Source organism: Macrobrachium rosenbergii, chromosome 1, assembly GCF_040412425.1.
Source record: "Macrobrachium rosenbergii isolate ZJJX-2024 chromosome 1, ASM4041242v1, whole genome shotgun sequence".
Taxonomy (NCBI): domain Eukaryota; kingdom Metazoa; phylum Arthropoda; class Malacostraca; order Decapoda; family Palaemonidae; genus Macrobrachium; species Macrobrachium rosenbergii.
The window spans coordinates 18,560,494-18,580,752 of NC_089741.1; the positions used below are offsets into that span (position 1 = coordinate 18,560,494).

A 20,259-nucleotide genomic window follows, 5' to 3' on the forward strand; every position below is an offset into this window, starting at 1 on the left:
GTCGTTTCCCGTGCCAGTAAGTCGCCAGATCCAGGGGAGGGAATACATGAGGCCAAATCCATTTTGAGAGATCATTTTATATACTGCTTGGTTATATCAAGAAGGCACCGTGGATCAGTCAGGTATTAGGATTCTCCGCCAATGGCACAAGTGAGAGTTGACTCCCAATGATCCACCCCATACCCTACCCTGACGGGATAGCACCAACACGCTTTCAGTGGCCCAGGTATAAGCCTATCCGCCTGCTGAGAGCTCTGCCCCCACCAATGGGGACCGACTCCCCACCGTAAGCATGTTGGTGGGCTTCCGGACAAAAGCCAGGAGTCCCATCCCAAACACCAGCCCCTGGATTCCGATGGGCTGATGCCTGGAGATGGTTCCGCCCTCAAGATAGCAATGGGAGGGTCCCATCACTACCTCTTGGGTCCAAACCATGTCAGGTGGTGACTTAACCACCACAACTCCCACAATTAGCTTCAGATGCCAACCCCTCCCAAAACACGGTCCCTTCTCAGACTCACCTAAGCAGCGAAATTTTTGCAAAAGTGGAAAATTCCACATAATTAATCCAAAATGTTAATAAAAATGTGACATGGAGGAGAAGGATGTAGTAAGAATGAAAATTTCTAGAAAGAAGAGATAGTTCTGACGAATTTAGTTGGATCGGCAGCAGAGTCTCAAGACTAGTGGAGAGGAATCCCAATCAGGTGTCAAGACCCTTCTGCTGGTCCCTAAGCCCCCTACCCATGACAAGGGGTCAGAATCTAGGGGGTCATTGCATAAGAGGAAGATGAAGAGCTATCTGTTCAAATAACAAACCAATGTAGCCACCAATGTAAGTTTGTTCTCATCCCTCTCTCTCCTTGCTAAAGAAAGGAATGTTCTGCTACTGAAAGGTAACTTCTTCATTAATGATTGCTCTAACAGCATGGCCACTGCACTCACCTGTATCATGCCTGTTCCAACTCAAGATGGGACAAACTTCATACTGCCCGTAGGTAACGAAGAAGACAGAAGGGAGAAAAGAAAAGAGACCAGTCATCTCATTCATTGCACTTTCATACCATCATCTTAGGCTAGATACAAACTGTCCCACCAAGGGCACTGGATGAGCTACACAACTAGTTGAGAAGCCACAACCGGACCCAAGGAAAAAGTGTCCAAGGACCTATGGGCAATATCCTTCAGGTAGAAGGGAGTGAAAGTGGTTTGGCAATGCCATGAACCAGCATTCAAAATTCTGAGAAACAGATAAATTCTTCTTGAATGCTAAAGAGGAACTCAGCTCTCTAATGTCATGTGCTCTTGCATAAACACTATTGGCTGAAGCTACTGCTGGTGATGAATATGCATCCCTGATCGTTTCTCGTAGCCAGAACAAAATTGTACTCTTGGACGCTTCTTTCTTGACTCGCCCTGTGCTAACAAAAAATCTTTGATATTCCAGTCTGAGATGTCCAGTCCTTTTTAGATAAGCACGCAGCTTTCTGACAAGACACAGCAACATTTCATCAGGGTCACTGTCAATAAAGTCTCCCAAAGAAGGTAAAAAAAAGGAGACGAATCTGTCATCATGAACTGAGGGATTTTGAGCCTTAACAATGAATTCTGGGACAAATTTGAAAACCATTGACCTCAAACCCATGGTATGTCTGACATAAGACAGGCCATGCAACTCGCCTACCCTTTTTGGTGACGCTAATGCTAATAAGAAGACTGCTTTCAGGGTCAAATGTCTATCTGAAGCCTGCTGCAACAGTTCATAGGGGAATCAAGTAAGGCTAGTCAAAACAAGAGTCAAATCCCAACTAGGAGACTTGACCTCTCTAAGTGAACAGGACTGCTCAAAGTTCTTAATAAGCATAGATATCTCCCAAGACGTAGTTATATCCACGTTCTTCGTACGCAGAACTAAAGCCAACACAGCTCTGTAGCCCTTTATGGCAGACACAGAAAGAAGTTTTCTGTTCTGGGAAAGATTACGAAATCAGCTATCTGTTGAATAGAGGTTCCTAATGGAGAGGAACCCCATCTATGACACCAGTCACAGTAGACGGACCACTTTCCCTGATACATGGATGTCAAGGACTTCTTGAGATAACCTGACACCTGAGACGCTGTTCTTCGAGAAAAGCCTCTCACTGACAGGAGATCCTTGATAGTCTCCACCTGTGAAGAGATAGGGATTCTATCAACTGATGATACCGCTCCACATGAGGCTGACACAGCAGATTGTACCAGGGAGGTATCTCTCTCGGAACCTCTGACAACAGAGAAAGCAGAACAGGAAACCATTCTACTTGTGGCCATAAAGGAGCTATCAGTCATCTTGAGATTCTGGGATCTCATCACTTTGTTCAGGACATGACGAATCAGGCAGAACAGAGAGGTGTACACATCCAGGTTGTCCCATGGAAGTTGAAGGGCATCCTCCGCCACTGCAAACATGTCTGGGACCACTGAACAACAGGCCTCTAGCTTCCTGTTGAATCTTGTAGCGAAGAGATCTATCATTGGCCTCCCGTATATGTGAAACAGCCTGTCTACAATCTCCTGATGCAGAGACCATTCTGTTCCCAGAATCTGTCTCTGCCGACTCAGTTTGTCGGCCACTACATTCCTTTGCCTGGAATGTACCTGGCCATAAGATCCACTCAGTTATCTATAGCCCATTGATGCAACTGAACTCTTGTTAGGTGAAGTTGGTGAGACACCAGGCCTCTCTGTTTGTTCAAATAAGCTAATGTTGTTGTGTTGTCCGACATCAAGACAATGGAGTGCCCCACCACACTCTCCTAAAACTGTTGGAGTGCTAAGAATGCTGCCTTCAACTCCAGCACATTGATGTGCAGTCTGCTGCCATGCTGACTCCACTCTACGGAGGTCAAGAGGTCCTCTAAATGAGGCCCCCAACCTTCGGAAGAGGCGCCTGAGAACAGTAGAAGTTCTGGAGGGGAAGAGTAGAGCGGTATCCCCACTGTCAGATTGCTGTCGTCCAACCACCACAGCAGGTCGTTTCTCACTTCTGATGACAATGAGACTTGCATGTGAGGGGAATCTCTTGCTGGCGACCAAAATTCCTTCAGTCTCCATTGTAATGACCGTAGATGTAGACGGCCATGAAGAACCAGTTTCTCCAGAGAAGTCAACAGGCCCAGAACAACCTGCCACTGTTTTGCTGGCTGTGTTTGTTCCGACAGAAAGGCAAGAACTTGTCGATTCTCTGCTCCAACGGGAAAACTCTCGACGCTGCTGAGTCTATCACCATTCCCAGGTACAGAATCCTCTGACTGGGGATTAGATTCAACGTTTCCAAATTTACCAAAATGCCTAGGCTGTGGCAAAACTGAAGCAGTCAATCCCTGTCCTGAATCAGCTTTTCCCTAGAACCTGTAAGACCAGCCAGTTGAGGTACCTCAGAGGTCTGATCCCCTGAGAATGAGCTACCGTCAACACCAAAGTGAACACCAGCAGAGACATTGTCAGACTGAAGAAAGGCATCTTGAATTGAAACACCTTCCCCCCAAGACTGAAGCGAAGAAACTTCCGGGAGGAAGGATGGCTTGGGATTTGGAAGTACGTGTCCTTCAAGTCTGTAGTCAGCATAAAGTCGTTGTCCCTGATTGCTGCTAAGACTGTTCGCGGAGTCTCCATTTTGAACTTCGTCTTCCTGACGAACAGGTTCAATGTTGACAGACCTATGATTGTCCTCCAATCGCCATTGGCCTTTGGAGCCAGAAAGATTCGGCAGTAGAACCCTGGCGAAGGACGCTCTATTTGCTCTACTGCTCCCTTCTCCATCATCTTCTTCACTTCCTCTTGCAGTACTAGGTGTTTTTGAGATCCTGGATTGTAAGAGAGGTACAGGAGAGGGCAATCTGAAAGAGGATGAGTGAAGTCGAATGGGAGTAGATAACCTACCCGAAGGACATCTACTACCCCTGGCTCTGCCCTGTATCTCTGCCACATAGTGCAATGGCTTGCCAGGCATCCCCCCATTAGTGGCAATGAGTGGGGAGAGGCGCCCACTCTATTGCCTCGTACCTCCGCCTTTGGCCCTATTACCCCCCCCCTCTTGTAGCACAGCTTTCAATGGGCCCCTGTTGCGTAGATTTCTTCACTAAAGAGGCCAACTGAGGAGATCTAGTGAAGGAGCAGGTCTCGCTACCTTCTTCGATGCAGGTTGTTGCGTCTGCCTCAAAAAACTAGGTCGAATAGCAGCAGGTTTACTTACTGCCTGCTGTACTAGCCTATCATTCGTATCAGACCGACGTCTATCAATGGCCGCCTCCAGCGCATCTTTCGGCAGCAGCAATTGGGACTCCAAAACATCGTCATTCCTAAGCGACAATAAGTAGTCTGCATCCACTGACCGGGCTACCTTGGCTAGGGCTGCGTCTCTTCTCATCGACAGAATATTGTCCCAGACATTAGCGCTCAGATTCGTTAAGCATGAGATGGCCTTAGAACCAGACTGGAGCAATCTGATAAAAGCCACCACTATCGACCATAAATCCAACCAAGATGCTGTCTGGAAGACTGAAGGCGCTTCTTGACACGTTAGGGAGGAACACTCTGTCCTAACCTGATCCAAAATTAGGTCCGGCTGCAAACTTACAATGTCCGAATTGATCTGTCCACTCAGCAGTGGAAAAATTGGTGTTGTATAATATCTCCTATGGCAAAGTAGAGGGGCTGGGAGAAACTTGAAAGATCTATTCAATCATAACGGGTTATACCAATCCAAGATCAACGAATTCACATGATGAAGGACCTAATCCTGTAGGAGCGATTGTGGAAGGAGTTTCAGTTCTCTTAGAAAGATTACTGAACTAACGAAACAGATCTATTGTACAACCTTTACATAAGAGGAAAGAAACTCCTGGCTTTCCAAATCCTCCTCCATCTGTGGAATCTGACCACCCAAAGTGGAGGGAACAGGAAGATCCCGAAGATCCGCTCTGGAACTCACAGAACCCCTGTCACACGACAGACGAGCATCCTCCCCTGGCCAGGTAGAGCCATGCCTATGGCCTGGGGAAGACAAACATCAGCTGTGGTATCTACTCCTCGATCCCGACCATGAATGATGTACATTCCTCAGATCTGACTGTTCTGGAGACAAATTACGACCAAGCTACCCACGCTCCTTTAGCTGTGACTCACTGAAGAAGAACTACAAACACCTCTGGGCGAACAAGACATTGGTTTTTGGCCCGACAGACGACTACCATCTCCATCCTCTACCAGCCTAGACAGAGCACGACCGTTCACATCTGCCTGGGCATCATCAGAAGAATACGCAACTCAGGATCTCTTGATTGGAGTACAGTACTGACATCCTTCCTCCGAACATTAATACGCCGAACAGAAGACACAAGCACCACATCACGTCTCCTTTTAGAGAGAGGCCCTTGCTTATCCGACTCTGCCGGACGAATGCTATCCCCATATATGTCCGTACGATTCCTGAAGACATCTCAACACTATGCATGGCCAAAGAGTCACGACCCACAGCCAAGGAGGAGGTTCGAATATCCCCTACATCCGTAGCCTTCTGAAGACGAACAAACGCAGGAGAACCACAGTCATGCAAAGTTGACGACTTGGGAGCCACTGCCAATTCTGGAACAAGCCCCTTGACTGGGATGTGATTGTCCCAGCTTGAAGAAGAAGAAATGATCCTTCTTTTCTTGGTACTAGGATCAGACACGGAGTCCCTATTCTCCAACGCCTGACTGGAGCACATACAGGGAACACAGATAACTGCGACATTGGCAACGACGAAGTAGAAGGCACAGAAGATCCATGTCTTTTCTTCTTACAAGTACGAATACATTTCTCCTCAAAGACCGAATCCAGTCCCTCCAACACTGCTTTGACCAGGAATTCCGCAGACGGTGCAGTAGAAGACATCATAGTAGCAGCAGGCTGTGGCGTCACAACAGCAGTCGAATCATGTGAGGAGGCTGTTGGTACCACTGATGGCAAAACAAGGGGTGGCCATAATAATGTGCAGTTGGTACCATATGCGTCCCGCTAGATCAGGGGTTTTCAACCAGTACAGCGTACCCCAGGGGCATCAAGGGTCAGTTAGGGTACGCTCTCCCCACGGGTGTTAGGGTTAGGGGCCTGCCCACTGACTGCATAGCCACAGGTAAATAATTATCAAAAATTTTCTTTATTTTTATGGAATTCTTTGTGTTTAAAATATTGTTGGTTATGTCATGAGAGTTGTGTACTTACTTCCCTTCAGTACAGTACTTGCAAACATACACAATGGAATGTTTTTCTGCTTTGGTTTGGTTTCTACTTTATACAAAGTGGTGGGGGGTACATTACTGACATTAAAAATACCCAAAATGGTACGTGGGGAGAAAAAGGTTGAAAACCCCTGCGCTAGATGCTGCAGCACTAGAGCCCATATGGTGGAGGCCCAGGGGAGCAGGAACAGCCATGGAAGATGGTACTAGGTATCGGGAAGCCAAGCAGTGAGACAACAGGCCATCCAAGATTGGTACTCCGGATAGGCCTAATGATACCCAAACACTTGCCATCTGCACATCTGAGGCTGGAAAGAGGGACAAAGATGGTAATTGCCCCCCCCCCCCCCAAAAGGAAAAGAAGAAGCAAAATTAGACAAAACTTCTCCAGAAATCCCTCCTGATACTTCCCTCAATGAATCATTGGAAGAACAGGAAGGGGTATGGGAAAAATCTAATACAAAAGGTGAAGCAACTGGAACAGGCCTCTCAAAAGAAGGGGCAGCCTCAAGAAGAGGCTGGAAAGATAAAGAAGGAGAGGAAGAGTCAACCAACAAGGGTGGTGTCTTCATCTTCCTCTTGTACTGACCCTTCTCAGAGAACCTCTTCCACTGATCCACCGACCAAGAATGACATTCTGAACAAGGATTAGTGACATTACATATTTTTGCTCTGCACCTACTGCACACTGAATGTGGATAAGTATTCATGGAGGCTAGGAAATGAGAACAAGGGAGTCTCCAGCACCAGGGCACAACCTCTGAGGTTTACAGGAACCAGAGCTGGAGCTAGCAGGGTTTTGGGTATCCATGATAAACACAACTCTTCCCAACATGCACACAAATCCTTCTTACTGAAACACAGAAAGAAACACGGGCAAACAAAGAACTGGCTTTAGGGAGGAGAGAAAGAACAAGATGTCCCCACTCAAAGGCAGTAAGAAGAATACTGATACGTCACACGTCCCAGTTTGGGTTGGTGGTTGTTCCACCTAACTTGTGACAGAAGACAGATGCCACCAGTTCCTTGCATATACAATTATATTGAATTTTTTACTGGTTCCAGCTGCGCTAGAAGATTTATCCTAATGTTAAGACCCCAGGTTTGTTCTGTGTATGATAAAACTCACTTTCCAATAAAACTCCCAAGTCATCGATTAGTAAGTAATTCTCACTAACCCTCGTGAGGAGCCTTCTGTATCCATTAAATTAAAAATGCCTTCACACAAAGTTTGACTAGAAATTTACAAAATGCCTTAACAAGGTTGAATGATCCACATGCCTTTTGGGAACTACCATATTATTCGGTAATTCAGAACCAAATTTCTTCACTCGTGTCTAAACCATGGATAACAGAAACAAGCCTAAATATCTGAGTTCAGAGTTTTGACAAAATGAAATCTACCGATAGGTGTTTGAACTTAAATAAGAAATTATGTACTATCAATGGTGTTCCTGGAAACAAAACTGGCAATTTTTTGAAAATCCACAAGACATGATTTTTTTTCACTTTATCATTTCAGGGTTAATGTTTTAAAAAATTATACATGGATCTTACCTTTCTGACAGGGAGTGCTGCAGGTTTCATGAGGTTTGTGTGGAATGCTCCTGACACAGGCAATCTCTTTAGTCGCTTTAAACGAAAGTCATCTTTATTGTCTTGAATAAAGGACAAAGCCTGAAACACAAGAATAAATGAGTAAATATCAAGAACTAATGATAGGATAAGAATTAATCTGTAATAGCTGAAGCATCTACCACTTCTTGACACATGTATTAGGCTTGATTCTTATTTCAATAATTGGAAAGAATTATGTGATATGGTCTGAATGTATAAATTGCAAAAACAGCAAAAAGTATTCAAGAGGATTCTTCAAATTAATCAATACTTAATAACATACGGTTAGCATATATATACAACAACAATCACTTTTGGACAGCCTATGACCGTTTTAACCTATACAGTTTACAGTACCCCAACATAATTCTACAATGGCCAAATACATTTCAGCCCTGGACTTCCAGCCTTAATATCATCTGTTCAATAAACTTTTAGAAGCAATGTTACCTGTAGGAACAAAATCCAATACAACATAAACTACTCTGGAAGACCTATATGCACTTACTTCATCATTACCAGCAATAACTTTACAATGAGGATATAAATAGCTTGCAATCCGACAATCTACTTCTGGTATTCCTTTTCTCTGACAATATTCTTTGGCAACTGAACATGCAAATTCTAGTCTTGAATCTGGTCCGTATAATACTGTCATCATTCCACTTGGTACAATTTCTGAAGCATACTGCATGGCTTCAGCTCGCACTTTCACCAACTTTATGGCTGGAAAATACAACAGCTGTTAAGCAAAAAATACATACAAAATGAAAAAAAAATCCGATACTATATAATGAGCTGCACAGTAGCAATTTTAGGCTAATAAAGCTGGCCTGAAGAATTTTATTTTAAAATTGATAAAAAGAACTTTGGATGAAGATAGTGTTGAAATACTTTTAAAAAATTAGTCTCAAGACTACCAAAATGACATTTTTATAATAAAAAAAAGTTTTATATACATTTCCCAGTAATTACTTAGCTAAGAGTTTCTCTTGCCTCGGCAGCTCAAATTAAAAAATTTGCAGGTTAGCGCTTCAGTTTAGTGCAGGTGACTGGTCTCGCCCACTAACGAGAGTATCAGGAACTACTCGGCAAATACTCGTCATTACTTTTATGCTTTATGTCCATGTGCAGGGAAGAGGTAGGGCTCCATCCATAATTATTGGGTAAGTATATATGAAACTTTATTTTATTATAAAAATGTCATTTTTATATATGTAACTTACCCAGTAATTACTTAACTGAATCCACATTGACAGGTGGTGAGGATTAATGGACAAATTCTGTTTCCAATCATTAATTCATATAATGATTTGACATACTAGATAAGTTGTCAGCATTGGATACAATGCTTGTAGTTCCCTGTTAGTTAAGAGAGCCTGCAGTAGAAAACTGCCTCTGGTTGTTGCTCAACTTAACCTGTAGCAGTGTGGCAGTAAAACCAGGAGCGCCTCTACTTAAGTGGGAGCTTTGTAGCCAAGGAGTACTCCAATGGCCAGCAAAGCATCAGTGGAAGTTGTGCAGCTCAAGGAGTTATCTGATGGCCAGCAAAACTTTAAAAAGTTTCCTTGCCCTGGGCGCAGCACCAATATAAACAACCAGATATGACTGTCACTTGCACTTAAATAAAGACCATGACCCATTCACTGACAGTGATGGGTGCTCCAGGTAAATTGTAACCTCTGGCTCTCACAAGTCTCCTCATCTTACTACAAGATGAATAGATAGTAGGAGAAAATCCTATGCTTCCTTCCGCGATACCATGCCAGTTACTAATAATGATCGCAAGGTACTGCAAGAATCTAACACTGTTTTAGCTTTCTTTGAAAGGCGAGGAGTAAAGATCGATTACATTTCCAGAAGGTCAATTGTAGAATGGACTTCAGGGGCATAAAGTGCCTCAAAGCTAATGAGGTAGAAGCTGTTCTGACATCCTTAGCCTCCCTTAAAAGGAGAAAAATGCTCTCCTACTTCTAAGTGTGTCTCAGAAAAGGCTGATTGTAGACTGGACATCAGGGGCGCACAGTGCCTGAAAGCTAATGAGGAAGAAGTTGTACTAAGTGTCTAGCTTTCACTAAAAGTAGGTCAATATCTCTGCAGAAACTAAGAGTGGCATCAGAAAACATGTCCAATCACAAGAGAGGACCATACGTTCTTAGACAGAGGAAACTAGAACACCAAAGGTCATGAAAAACCTACTGTGCTTCCAATCCTGCTCAGGTCGTACCATAAAACTCCAAGAGAAAAGGAGCTTCTAACTCTTCTCCAGAGCCGAGGATGCGGGAGAGTTGGCGCCAGACAACCGGAAGCTGGCGCTGGGTGTACTGAGCTGGTGCCAGGCTGTAGGTAGGTCCAGCTGAGCTGGTCGGGAGCTGGCGGGTGCTCCTAGAAGCTTTGGGTAGAGCTGGCACTTGGCTGTAGCTGGCGCCAGGTGAGGAAAAACAACTCAAGCTGACGGATGCTCCTGGGAGCCCGGAGCACAATCGCCGGCTGCCAAAACCATCCTCTCTTCCATAAGTTCTTGAGAGAGAGAGAGAGAGAGAGAACGGATCCAGGTCACAAAAAGGTCTTCGTTATCGAGGTGGTGCTGTGAGCTCTATATGAAGAAGAGCTCCGGCACTACAGGGCACTCGGGCACTACTGAAGGTTCGGGCGCTATTAGGTGCTCGGGCACTTAACGGGAGCTATGGAAGCGGACAGAAAGAATGCTCGTACACTGATGGTCTGCTTGGCACCAAAACTGGCGATCCACCACCAGAAGTTCAGGAGACAAAAGCACAAGGGCTGTCCCATTAGAAATATGGTGCGCGCTATACTCCTGCTCCCTGAGATGCTCACAGGAGAGCGGAGAAGAGCAAAGATCATCAGAAAAAATGCCTCTTCAACGGCTGCTACTCATTAGAAAAAACACCATCTGCGTTTTTCTACACTGGACTATCACTAGAAAAAAGGACATTTCTATGGACACCTTTCCCATGGCTGTCCGTCGACACCTGCGGACAGCAGGTTCGACTGAGGTGCATCTATCCAGGGGCAAAAATCCCTTCGGACTCCCATGAACCAACAGTATGCCTCCTCCCAGGTTTAGTGGAGTCTGACAGGGACTGGGTTTAGGAGAGCCAATAGGGCCGGATAGCCACCACCTCCACTAAACATCCAGTAAGATGCCTTTCCAGTGGCTGTTTGTTGATACCTGGGACTGGCAACAGACTCGACTGAGGGGGCGAATACCCATGTGTAACCCCATGACCTCCCTGGACCTCCAGTATGTTTCCTCCCAGGTTTGGGGGAGTATGACAGGGACCTTTGTCTAGGAGAATCGAGGGACGAGTAGACACCTCCCACTGCACAACACTTCACTATCACATGGTTAACATCTGTTAACCTAAAACAAGACTGGCAATAGCGCAAGAAGGAAGCGAGGGAGCCAGGTGTGGGAGCAAGTGGATAAAATGGGCAGGAAGGTTAGCAGCAGGAGAGAAATGACTCAGATGGTGCCAGGATCCCAGTAACTGGCGCCGAACGCCCGAGAGTGGATGCCTAGGTGCCAGACAGTGAGCCCCATGTGCCCAATAGCGGGCGCCAAGCACCCGAAAGCTGACGCCAAGCGCCCGAAAGCTGACGCCGAGTGTTCTGCAGTTGGCGGCCGTCGAGCCAGTAGCTTGAGCAGGAGAGTGCTACTAGGCGCTCGTAGGAGCAGCTAAAAAAAAAAAAAAAAATGTGGAACTCTTCACGATTCCTGTCATCCTCTGAAAGCTCGCTGTAACCAAAACACTGAGCACAATTCTCTCCTACTGTATTCCTGTCCTTACACTTTTCAGTTCTCTGCAAAGGAAAGTGTAATAATAAGGTGTTCAATTAATTCTTTAAGGACAAATTTATGAAGCACACAGAGTACCACTATAAAGATATCTCAATTCCTTTCAAATGCTAACTGAGACTTACAGATTTGCATTTCAATACTGAAAATATCGGTCCGGTGGTGAAAACAATATTGCCTTTTATAACGCTACTCGGAAAGGAAAGTTGACTTTTACCAACCAAAGTTGAAGTACACAGAGCACCACCATATAAACAAATCTCAATACTTATCAAACATTATTTGAGACTCGCTGGTGCATTTCATCCTCAAAATGTCAGCCTGGTTGCGAATACAAGGTTACATTTATTACACTACTCGGAAAAGGAAAGTTAACCTTTACAGACCAAGATGAAGTACACAGAATACCATCATATATACATGTCTCAATTCCTGTCACACATTTGAGATTTACAGTTATGCATTTCAATAAGGAAAATATTGGTTCGGTAGATAACGCAACATTAACATTTTTTTACGCTAAAGAAGTGGTAGCATACGCAAAACTGTGAGTTTCTTACACTACTTACAAAGGAAAATCAGTTTGGTAGCTATTCGGAAAAGAAACTTAACCTTTACCAACCATGATGACATACACAGAGTATCAACATACATACAGGTCTCATATTCTAATTATGACTCAGACTTCAGATAAGAATACAAAATCATGATTACTGGTTCAGCAACAAACACAATGTTTACATTCACCAGTAAAGGTGATATTGTTGATTAAACTACGCTACCAGTACTTAAACAATTGATTATGAATTCGCTACTGTTGTGAAATATGACAACTTGAACAAAACAATCAAAAACTGTCCTGAATGCTGTAAGCTTGAAGGCTACCCGAAATCGGCGATAAAATATCACTAAATTCCGGTCTCTGACCGGCAAATTTAAGAACAAGGCCGACAAAGACGCTCTAAGTTGACTCGAGCGTCAGCAGAAACATAATGACGAGTATTTGCCGAGTAGTTCCTGGTACTCTCGTTAGTGGGTGAGACCAGTCACCTGCACTAAACTGAAGCACTAACCCGCGAATTTTTGAATTTGAGCTGCCAAGGCAAGAGAAACTCTTGCTAAGTAATTACTGGGTAAGTTACATATATAAAACCATATTTTTAAGATGTTCATACCCATATGGTCTCATCTCATCTCATGGGTTGCAAGCCTGCAACTCAGGATGTCCCGACCTTAAAATATCATGTTTGCAGCCGTCTGCTTTTATAACCAGGTTTGCAGCTTGGCTAATATTAATAGTAATTCTGGAAATCAGCACAGAATACAGGAGTTACTCATCAGGCTATTTCTACTGTTTTCTGCAACAGAAAATCAAGCTCACTTTAGAGAAAACATTGAATTAACAAAAGGACTCTACTACTTCTAAATAATAATTAAGAGGGAAAAAATAACTTTTTTTAGAGAAAAAATAACTTTTTTGTCTTTAACTTGACAATAAGTGCGGAGACAAATAAGGAAATAAAGGAAAATTAAGACAGCAATGCAGCTGGGGGTTAAAACGATACTGAAAAATCTCCTTGGCAGTGCTTACACGAGATGCACATCGAACTGTACTGATAACTGATTATGGAATTTTATTCCATGGAGTGCACAAGAAATAAAACTACTGTAGGCCCACATCTTTCTTTTAATATTTTTCTAGGATGTGAGTTTAATTTTTCAGAAAACAGTAGAAAGTGAAAACTGTCAGGGTAAATAACTTCTGTATTTTATGCAGGTAAAAATAACTGTGAAGTGAGGTGCAGTTTTCATGTCTAGATAGCCTGATCTATTGCCTGCAACCCACTGGTTAAGAAATTTTGAATTTGGTGAGTATGAAATAAAGAAAAATACAATCGACCCTCGTTAAGCCAGACCCCATTAATCTGGATATCGAATAAGACGGACACCGAAGAGGGTCAGCCAATTTAAAATATGAAATGTTTGAACACGATTTAAGATAGTTACTGTTCCTCTGCTCGTTGCGTACCGTTTTCCTTTTTATTTACCAGAGGTAAATAAAAAACTTTTCATTTTTATTTTTATTTTATATATACTGTTCTGTATTTATACTGTGCTGAACTGAAATGCTTTTAACTTGTAACCAACTTAACTTGCGCACAGTACGTACCGTCATTAACAGTTTTACCTATCTGCTGCCCGACTGGTAGCTACAGTACAATGCTTTGTATATTTTTTAGGAAAGAAAAGACATGACAAAGGTAAACTTTACAAAGACAAAAGCTGAGTTACTGAACAATACTTGTGTTTACGTGGCAAATGACATGTGAGAGAGAGAGAGAGAGAGAGAGAGAGAGAGAGAGAGAGAGAGAGAGAGAGAGAGAGAGAGAGAGAGAGAGAGAGAATTGCCAGTTTCCTCTATGCAGTGTAATTCTATCCTCGAGAGATTAAAGAGAAGAATTTTGTTTTAAAGGTATGTCAATGCAGCTTTAGTATATATCTTCTGAAGCAAAATATATATATATATATATATATATATATATATATATATATATATATATATATATATATATATATATATATATATATATATATATATATATATATATATATATATATATATATATATATATATATATATATATATATATATTGTTGCTGAAGTCTCTGAACCAACAATTTTGCACTCAGATATAATAAGAAGGAATTCAGTCTATTCTTCATGCAACAGGTAAAATACATACACTATTAAAAACTACATTTTGTATTCAAAACACATGCGCTAATGTCATTGTCAGTTTCTCCGAGCAAAAGTTCTTTCTCAGACAGAATACAGCTAAAACCTGATTGGCTGGCTGGTTGCCATGCAGATCTGCTAGCCAATGACAGCCCTCTACTTCTGTTCTATTTATAGGCATATGTCGTGACGGCACTAAGTTTGAACATTGCCATGATCGTGATTATTTGACTGCTGTTGGTAAAAATTACTCAGTAATATGCTTTATATAATTATTTCTTCATGAAAATAAGAATTCAACCATAATTTTAATTTTAATATAGTGGTATGAAAAATCCCACAACAGTCTGTTGTGGTGCTGCATCATCACTTGCGAATCCTATCCCAGGACCGTCCTCAGATTTACGACTGCAAACTGATGACGACATTAGTAACAGTAAAAAACAACCCTCTCCAAGATTGATAAGATGAAATGTATTTTATAGCCTTACTTATCGTTAAAATTCACAGGTTGAATTACAGTCATTTTGATCATGTGCATTTTCGCGCTTTACAGAATGTTTTTGTTGAATACAAAATGTGTTAGTGAACTTATGGTCTTAACTGTCCCACTATTTTATTAGTGATGATCTCAATCATCTCACTTTTATTCAACAGTATATTAATATAGATAATAATAAACTATAATGAATAAATAACTAAAATAAAAAACATGAAAAAAGGAAAAAATCCTACTCTTCATTTTGGAGACTCCACTTCATTTTACTTAACAATTATGCATTTATGTCTCGGCCTACGCATCTACATATGTGGCTGAATTCTATAATTTTTATCATGTTTTATTCTTCATTTTTCATCTTTTACCATGAGCTTTAATTCAAACGTTTCTGCATTGGTTTATTATCCATACTCTTTATAAAAATACAGGCAGTCCCCGGGTTACGACGGGTCCGGCTTACGATGTTCCGAGGTTACGACGCTTTTCAAATATATTCATCAGAAATTATTTCCCAGTTTACGACGCATGTTCCAGGGTTACGACGTTCACGGCGCCGATCTCATGGAAGAAATATGGCTCCAAAATGGCAGAATAATAAAAATTCCAAAATGGCAGAATAATAAAAATTTGGAGGTTTTTTGAAGAAAAACTCACAGTTTACATCATTTTCAATGCACCCAAAGCATTGAAAGTAAGGTTTTCTTTGGATTTTTGACGATTTTTCGGCTTGCGACGATTTTCTACTTACAACGCGGTGTAGGAACGGAACCCCCGTCGTAAACCGGGGACTGCCTGTAATGAAATACAGCATATTCATACGTATTTATAGGTATATATATAGATATCGCCGGTTAAACCGGACTATCGGCTAAGATGGACACCCTGGCCCCCCTATTAGTCTGCCTTAACGAGGGTCGACTGTAAGTATGCTTTCCTACTGGCTAAGATTTCATGTAAAACAAGCACTTAGTTACAATATACACATTCTTTGGAAGAAAACATTTCTGGATATATTCCATAAAAATACAAGCATATCTTTTGCCTTTGCTTGGACTGCAACATTTCAGACTATGTAAGTAACTAAGTTCACTTTTTCTTAAACCTAATAGGATGCCAAAAAGTAAATAATCCAAGACATTGGGGAAAGCCTCTCAACCTGCACACAGCCACCTAATTTGTTTAGATTCTTCAGTGTCCAACAAGATTAGGTAATTTTACGAATGAGAGATCTACTGAGGACAAAGACAGATATCCTAGAATTAAATTAAACTACTTTTTACAAGATGATAAATGGCCTTCACATTACTCTTGCGTATCATAGCCATGATATCCTTTAAAAGATATTGCAAACAAAACATATAAAATGCTCATCCTGAATGACTGTTGTTCTCTTGCTGACCTTAGCAAAATAACAAACAATCCATGCTACAAACCATACCAAATAAACTCACAAGAACCAAAAATTAAACACAAGCTGTTTTTCATAAATGAATTAAATTTGAAAACACACAATATATTTGGTCTCTTAAAAGAGGTCAGTGATTAGTAGTCACCACTAAAAAGAAACAATCTACTAAATTGCTTTAAAACTCTTCTGGTTTCCAGCTGACACTATCACATACTATTCTCCCTGAGGTGGTGTGAAGCACATGTCCAGGCAATCTTCCATTCATCATTATCTCACCTACATATGGTAGCCCTGTAATTTCCCACAGGATATCATTTCTCACTTTATTCTGCCATGTAGCTCCTAATATGCCTTTAAAAGCTTTACTCCCAAATTGACATGGGAACTCAGATGTTATTTCAACATGTGCTCAAACATTTGAGTTAACATGGGAGTTATAGAAATTGGGCAGTAACTGGTATGACAAGACCTACCACTCCCACCTTTAGCTAATGAAGTAATGTTACCAATTCTCCAATTCTTCAAAAAAGAACCCATTCTAGCTGACTCATGAAAAATAATAGGCAACCCAAGATGTAAGAACTGTAAAGGTTTTACAAAAAATGATATTTTTATGATAAAATAAAGTTTTGTACATACTTACCCGGCAGATATATACTTAGCTATAGTCTCCAACGTTCCCGACAGAATTTCAAATCTCGCGGCACACGCGGCAGGTAGGTCAGGTGATCTACCTTTCCGATTGCTGGGTGGCGGGAATAGGAACCATTCCCGTTTTCTAATCAGATTTTCTCTTCCTCCTGTCTCCTGAGGGGAGGCTGGGAGCCATTGTCGTATATATCTGCCAGGTAAGTATGTACAAAACTTTATTTTATCATAAAAATATCATTTTTGTACATGCAACTAACCCGTCAGATATATACTTAGCTGATTGGCACCCTTGGAGGAGGATAAGAGACAGCTAATATTTAAAAAACAGGAAACAACATATGTTGTAGGATATAAAAACCATGGTTCTTACCTGATTGGGCAGAAGACTTCATGGATACTGTCTATGAGTCTGCTTGCCTCAAGAGCTTCAGCGAGGTTGTGACCTATGACTGACAGCCCTTCTGGATCTTGTCAATGGGGGCTGACCCACTTACATGACAGAGCCTTATTTTGGATCGTGTCAATGGGGGCTGACCCACTTACATGACAGAGCCTTTACCTGTATCATATCAATGGGGGCTATCCCTCTTCCATGACAGAGCTTTAGGTATCAATAAACAACCAAGGAGCACAACAACCAATCCCAACCACCTGATCAAGTCTAACCTTGTTAGTGTTAAGAATTGAAAGGGGGTTTAACTTCCAACACCCTCTTCCAATCGATCATAAAAATGATATTTTAATGATAAAATAAAGTTTGTTCATACTTACCTGGCAGATATATATATAGCTGTATTCTCCGAAGGTCCGACAGAATTTCAAATTTCGCGGCACACGCAGTGGCCGGTCAGGTGGTTAGTACCCATTCCCCGCCGCTGGGAGGCGGGTATCAGGAACCATTCCCATTTTCTATTCAGATTTTCTAACGCCACTGTCTCCTGAGGGGAGGAGGGAGGGCAATATAAATATATATATCTGCCAGGTAAGTATGAACAAACTTTATTTTATCATTAAAATATCATTTTGTTCATGAGACTTACCTGCCAGATATATATATAGCTGAATACCACCTTTGGAGGGGGTAGAGACAGCCAAGAAATAGGAAAAAACCAATTATTGGTAAAATTATTTTGGTTCCTTATCTGATAGCGTAGCTGACTGAGTGGTTACTGTCACTCTAGTCTGCTTCTGCTTTACTAGAGACCCCAGCGAGGTAGTGACCTATATAGCTGGCGACTTCTAGATGATCTGTCAACGGGGCGTGACCACAATGTGACTAGATCATAGCCCATACAAAGAGGACAAAAGAGCATTACTAACCACCTAACCAACACCTAAAGCGTTAGTTTGCAAAGGATTGGGAAGACTGCCTCCAGTAGTCGACCCAACAACCACAAAAACACAATTAAAAGGGGATAGGATCAGAGTTACCCCTTGTCCCCAAGGTTGCTGAAGCAGCAATGTATGGTCCCAGCGAAAAGCAATTTCGTATGCTACCTAAACATCTTGCCAAGAGTGTGAGGCAAACACCGAATTGACTTCGCCAAAATGTGGCACTAAAAATGTCACTGAGTACCATATTTTTCTTGAACGCCATGGAGGTAGCAACTGCCCTCACCTCGTGAGCGTTAACTCTCAACAACTTGAAGTTGGAGTCGTCACAACTAGAGTGTGCGTCCTTAATGACGTCCCTAATGAAGAATGCCAGTGCATTCTTCGACATAGGTTTAACTGGTTGCCTCACAGAACACCATAAAACATCCAATGGACCACGAGTGTCCTGTGTTCTTTTAAGGTAGTACTTGAGAGCTCTAACTGGACATAGAACTCCCTCAGGTTCCTGTCCAATAAGGTCTGCTAAACCTTTAATTTCAAAGTGTCTAGGCCAAGGGTTAGAAGACCTATCATTCTTAGCCAAGAACTTAGGGCTTAAAGAATAGACAGCATTGTGTTCCTTGAAGCCCACATGACGGCCTCGAACTTCTCTCACTCTCTTCGCGAGGAATGCCGTTTCGAGTAACATCCTTAAGAGATGCAGAGTGGAGAGGCTCAAAAGGACTAAACATCAAAAACTTGAGCATTACGTCCAAGTTCCAAGCAGGGGAAATCAGCTGAGGAACCTTGGACGTCTTGAAAGAGCTCGTAAGATCGTGGAGGTCCTTATTGTCAGACAAAGCTAATCCTCTGTGTCTGAATACAATCGAAAGCATGCTCCGATAACACTTGATAGTCGGAACTGCTATATCGAGTTTTTCTCTTAAGTAAAGGAGAAAATCCACAACCTGGCTCACAGTGATAGAGGAAGAGGAAAAGCCCTTCTTTCTACACCAACCTTTGAAGGTTGCTCACTTCGCTAGATATATCCTTTAGATGAAGAACTTCTGGCTCTAGCGATGGCCCGTGCCACCTGGCCAGAAAAACCCCTTCGCTCTGACCAAGTTTCGATAGTCTGAAAGCAGTCAGGTTCAGAGCGGGGAGATTCAAAGATATCTCGTGAAGTGGGTTTGTATGAGCAGGTCTGCTCTCATAGGAAGGGTCCTCGGAACGTCTACCAACCAGAAGAGAAACTCCGAGAACCAGTGGTTGAAGGCCAAAACATGGGGATGAGAGTCATCCTCGTCCCTTGTGAGGCCGCGAACTTGCGTATGACTTCTCCCAGAATTTAGAACGGGGAAAAAGGCGTAAACATCTATTCCCGTCCAATCCCAGGGAAGAGCAACTATCGCAACTGCCCCAGGGTCGAGTACAGATGAGCTTTACAGAGGAGCCTCGCTGTTCTTGAGGTCGTGAAAATATCCACAAGATGGCGACCCCAAAATTTCCAAAAATCTTGGCAAACCCCTGATGAAGGGGCCATTCCTTCGGCAGGAGTTGATGGCGCCAACAGAGCAGGTCTGCTCGAACATTTTCGACCTCTGCCACAAAACTTGTGAGAATCGAAATGTTGCGAGCATAGGCTCAAAGAATAATCTCTCTTGCAAGGCTGAACAGGAACAAGTATTGTCCGAGTTTGCTAGAACTACACGATTGCAAACTTGGACCTCGAAGAATTGGCGAGCTAAAAGATAGCCGCCAAATCTTTGAAGTCGATGTGCCAGGACACCTGTTCCTCTCTCCAGGTTCCTAACACTTTCTCTCCCTCTAGTGTTGCCCCCCAACCTGTTGAAGACCCGTCGGAAAAACAACACTAGGTTGGGGTTCAGAAGCTTGAGGGAGATCCCTTTCTGCAATTCCGTTGGATCGAGCCACCACCACAGATCCTCT

General features: G+C 42.5%; 1 protein-coding gene across 1 annotated transcript in view; it reads right to left on the reverse strand.

Annotated features, from left to right (window-relative positions):
• beg (malonyl-CoA-acyl carrier protein transacylase beg) overlaps positions 1 to 20,259 on the reverse strand; it is a 104,863-nt gene that overhangs the window by 27,329 nt on the left and 57,275 nt on the right. The window contains 2 exon segments of the mRNA XM_067104938.1: positions 7,821 to 7,940; positions 8,389 to 8,606. Of these exon segments, the coding sequence (XP_066961039.1) occupies positions 7,821 to 7,940; positions 8,389 to 8,606 (338 nt within the window).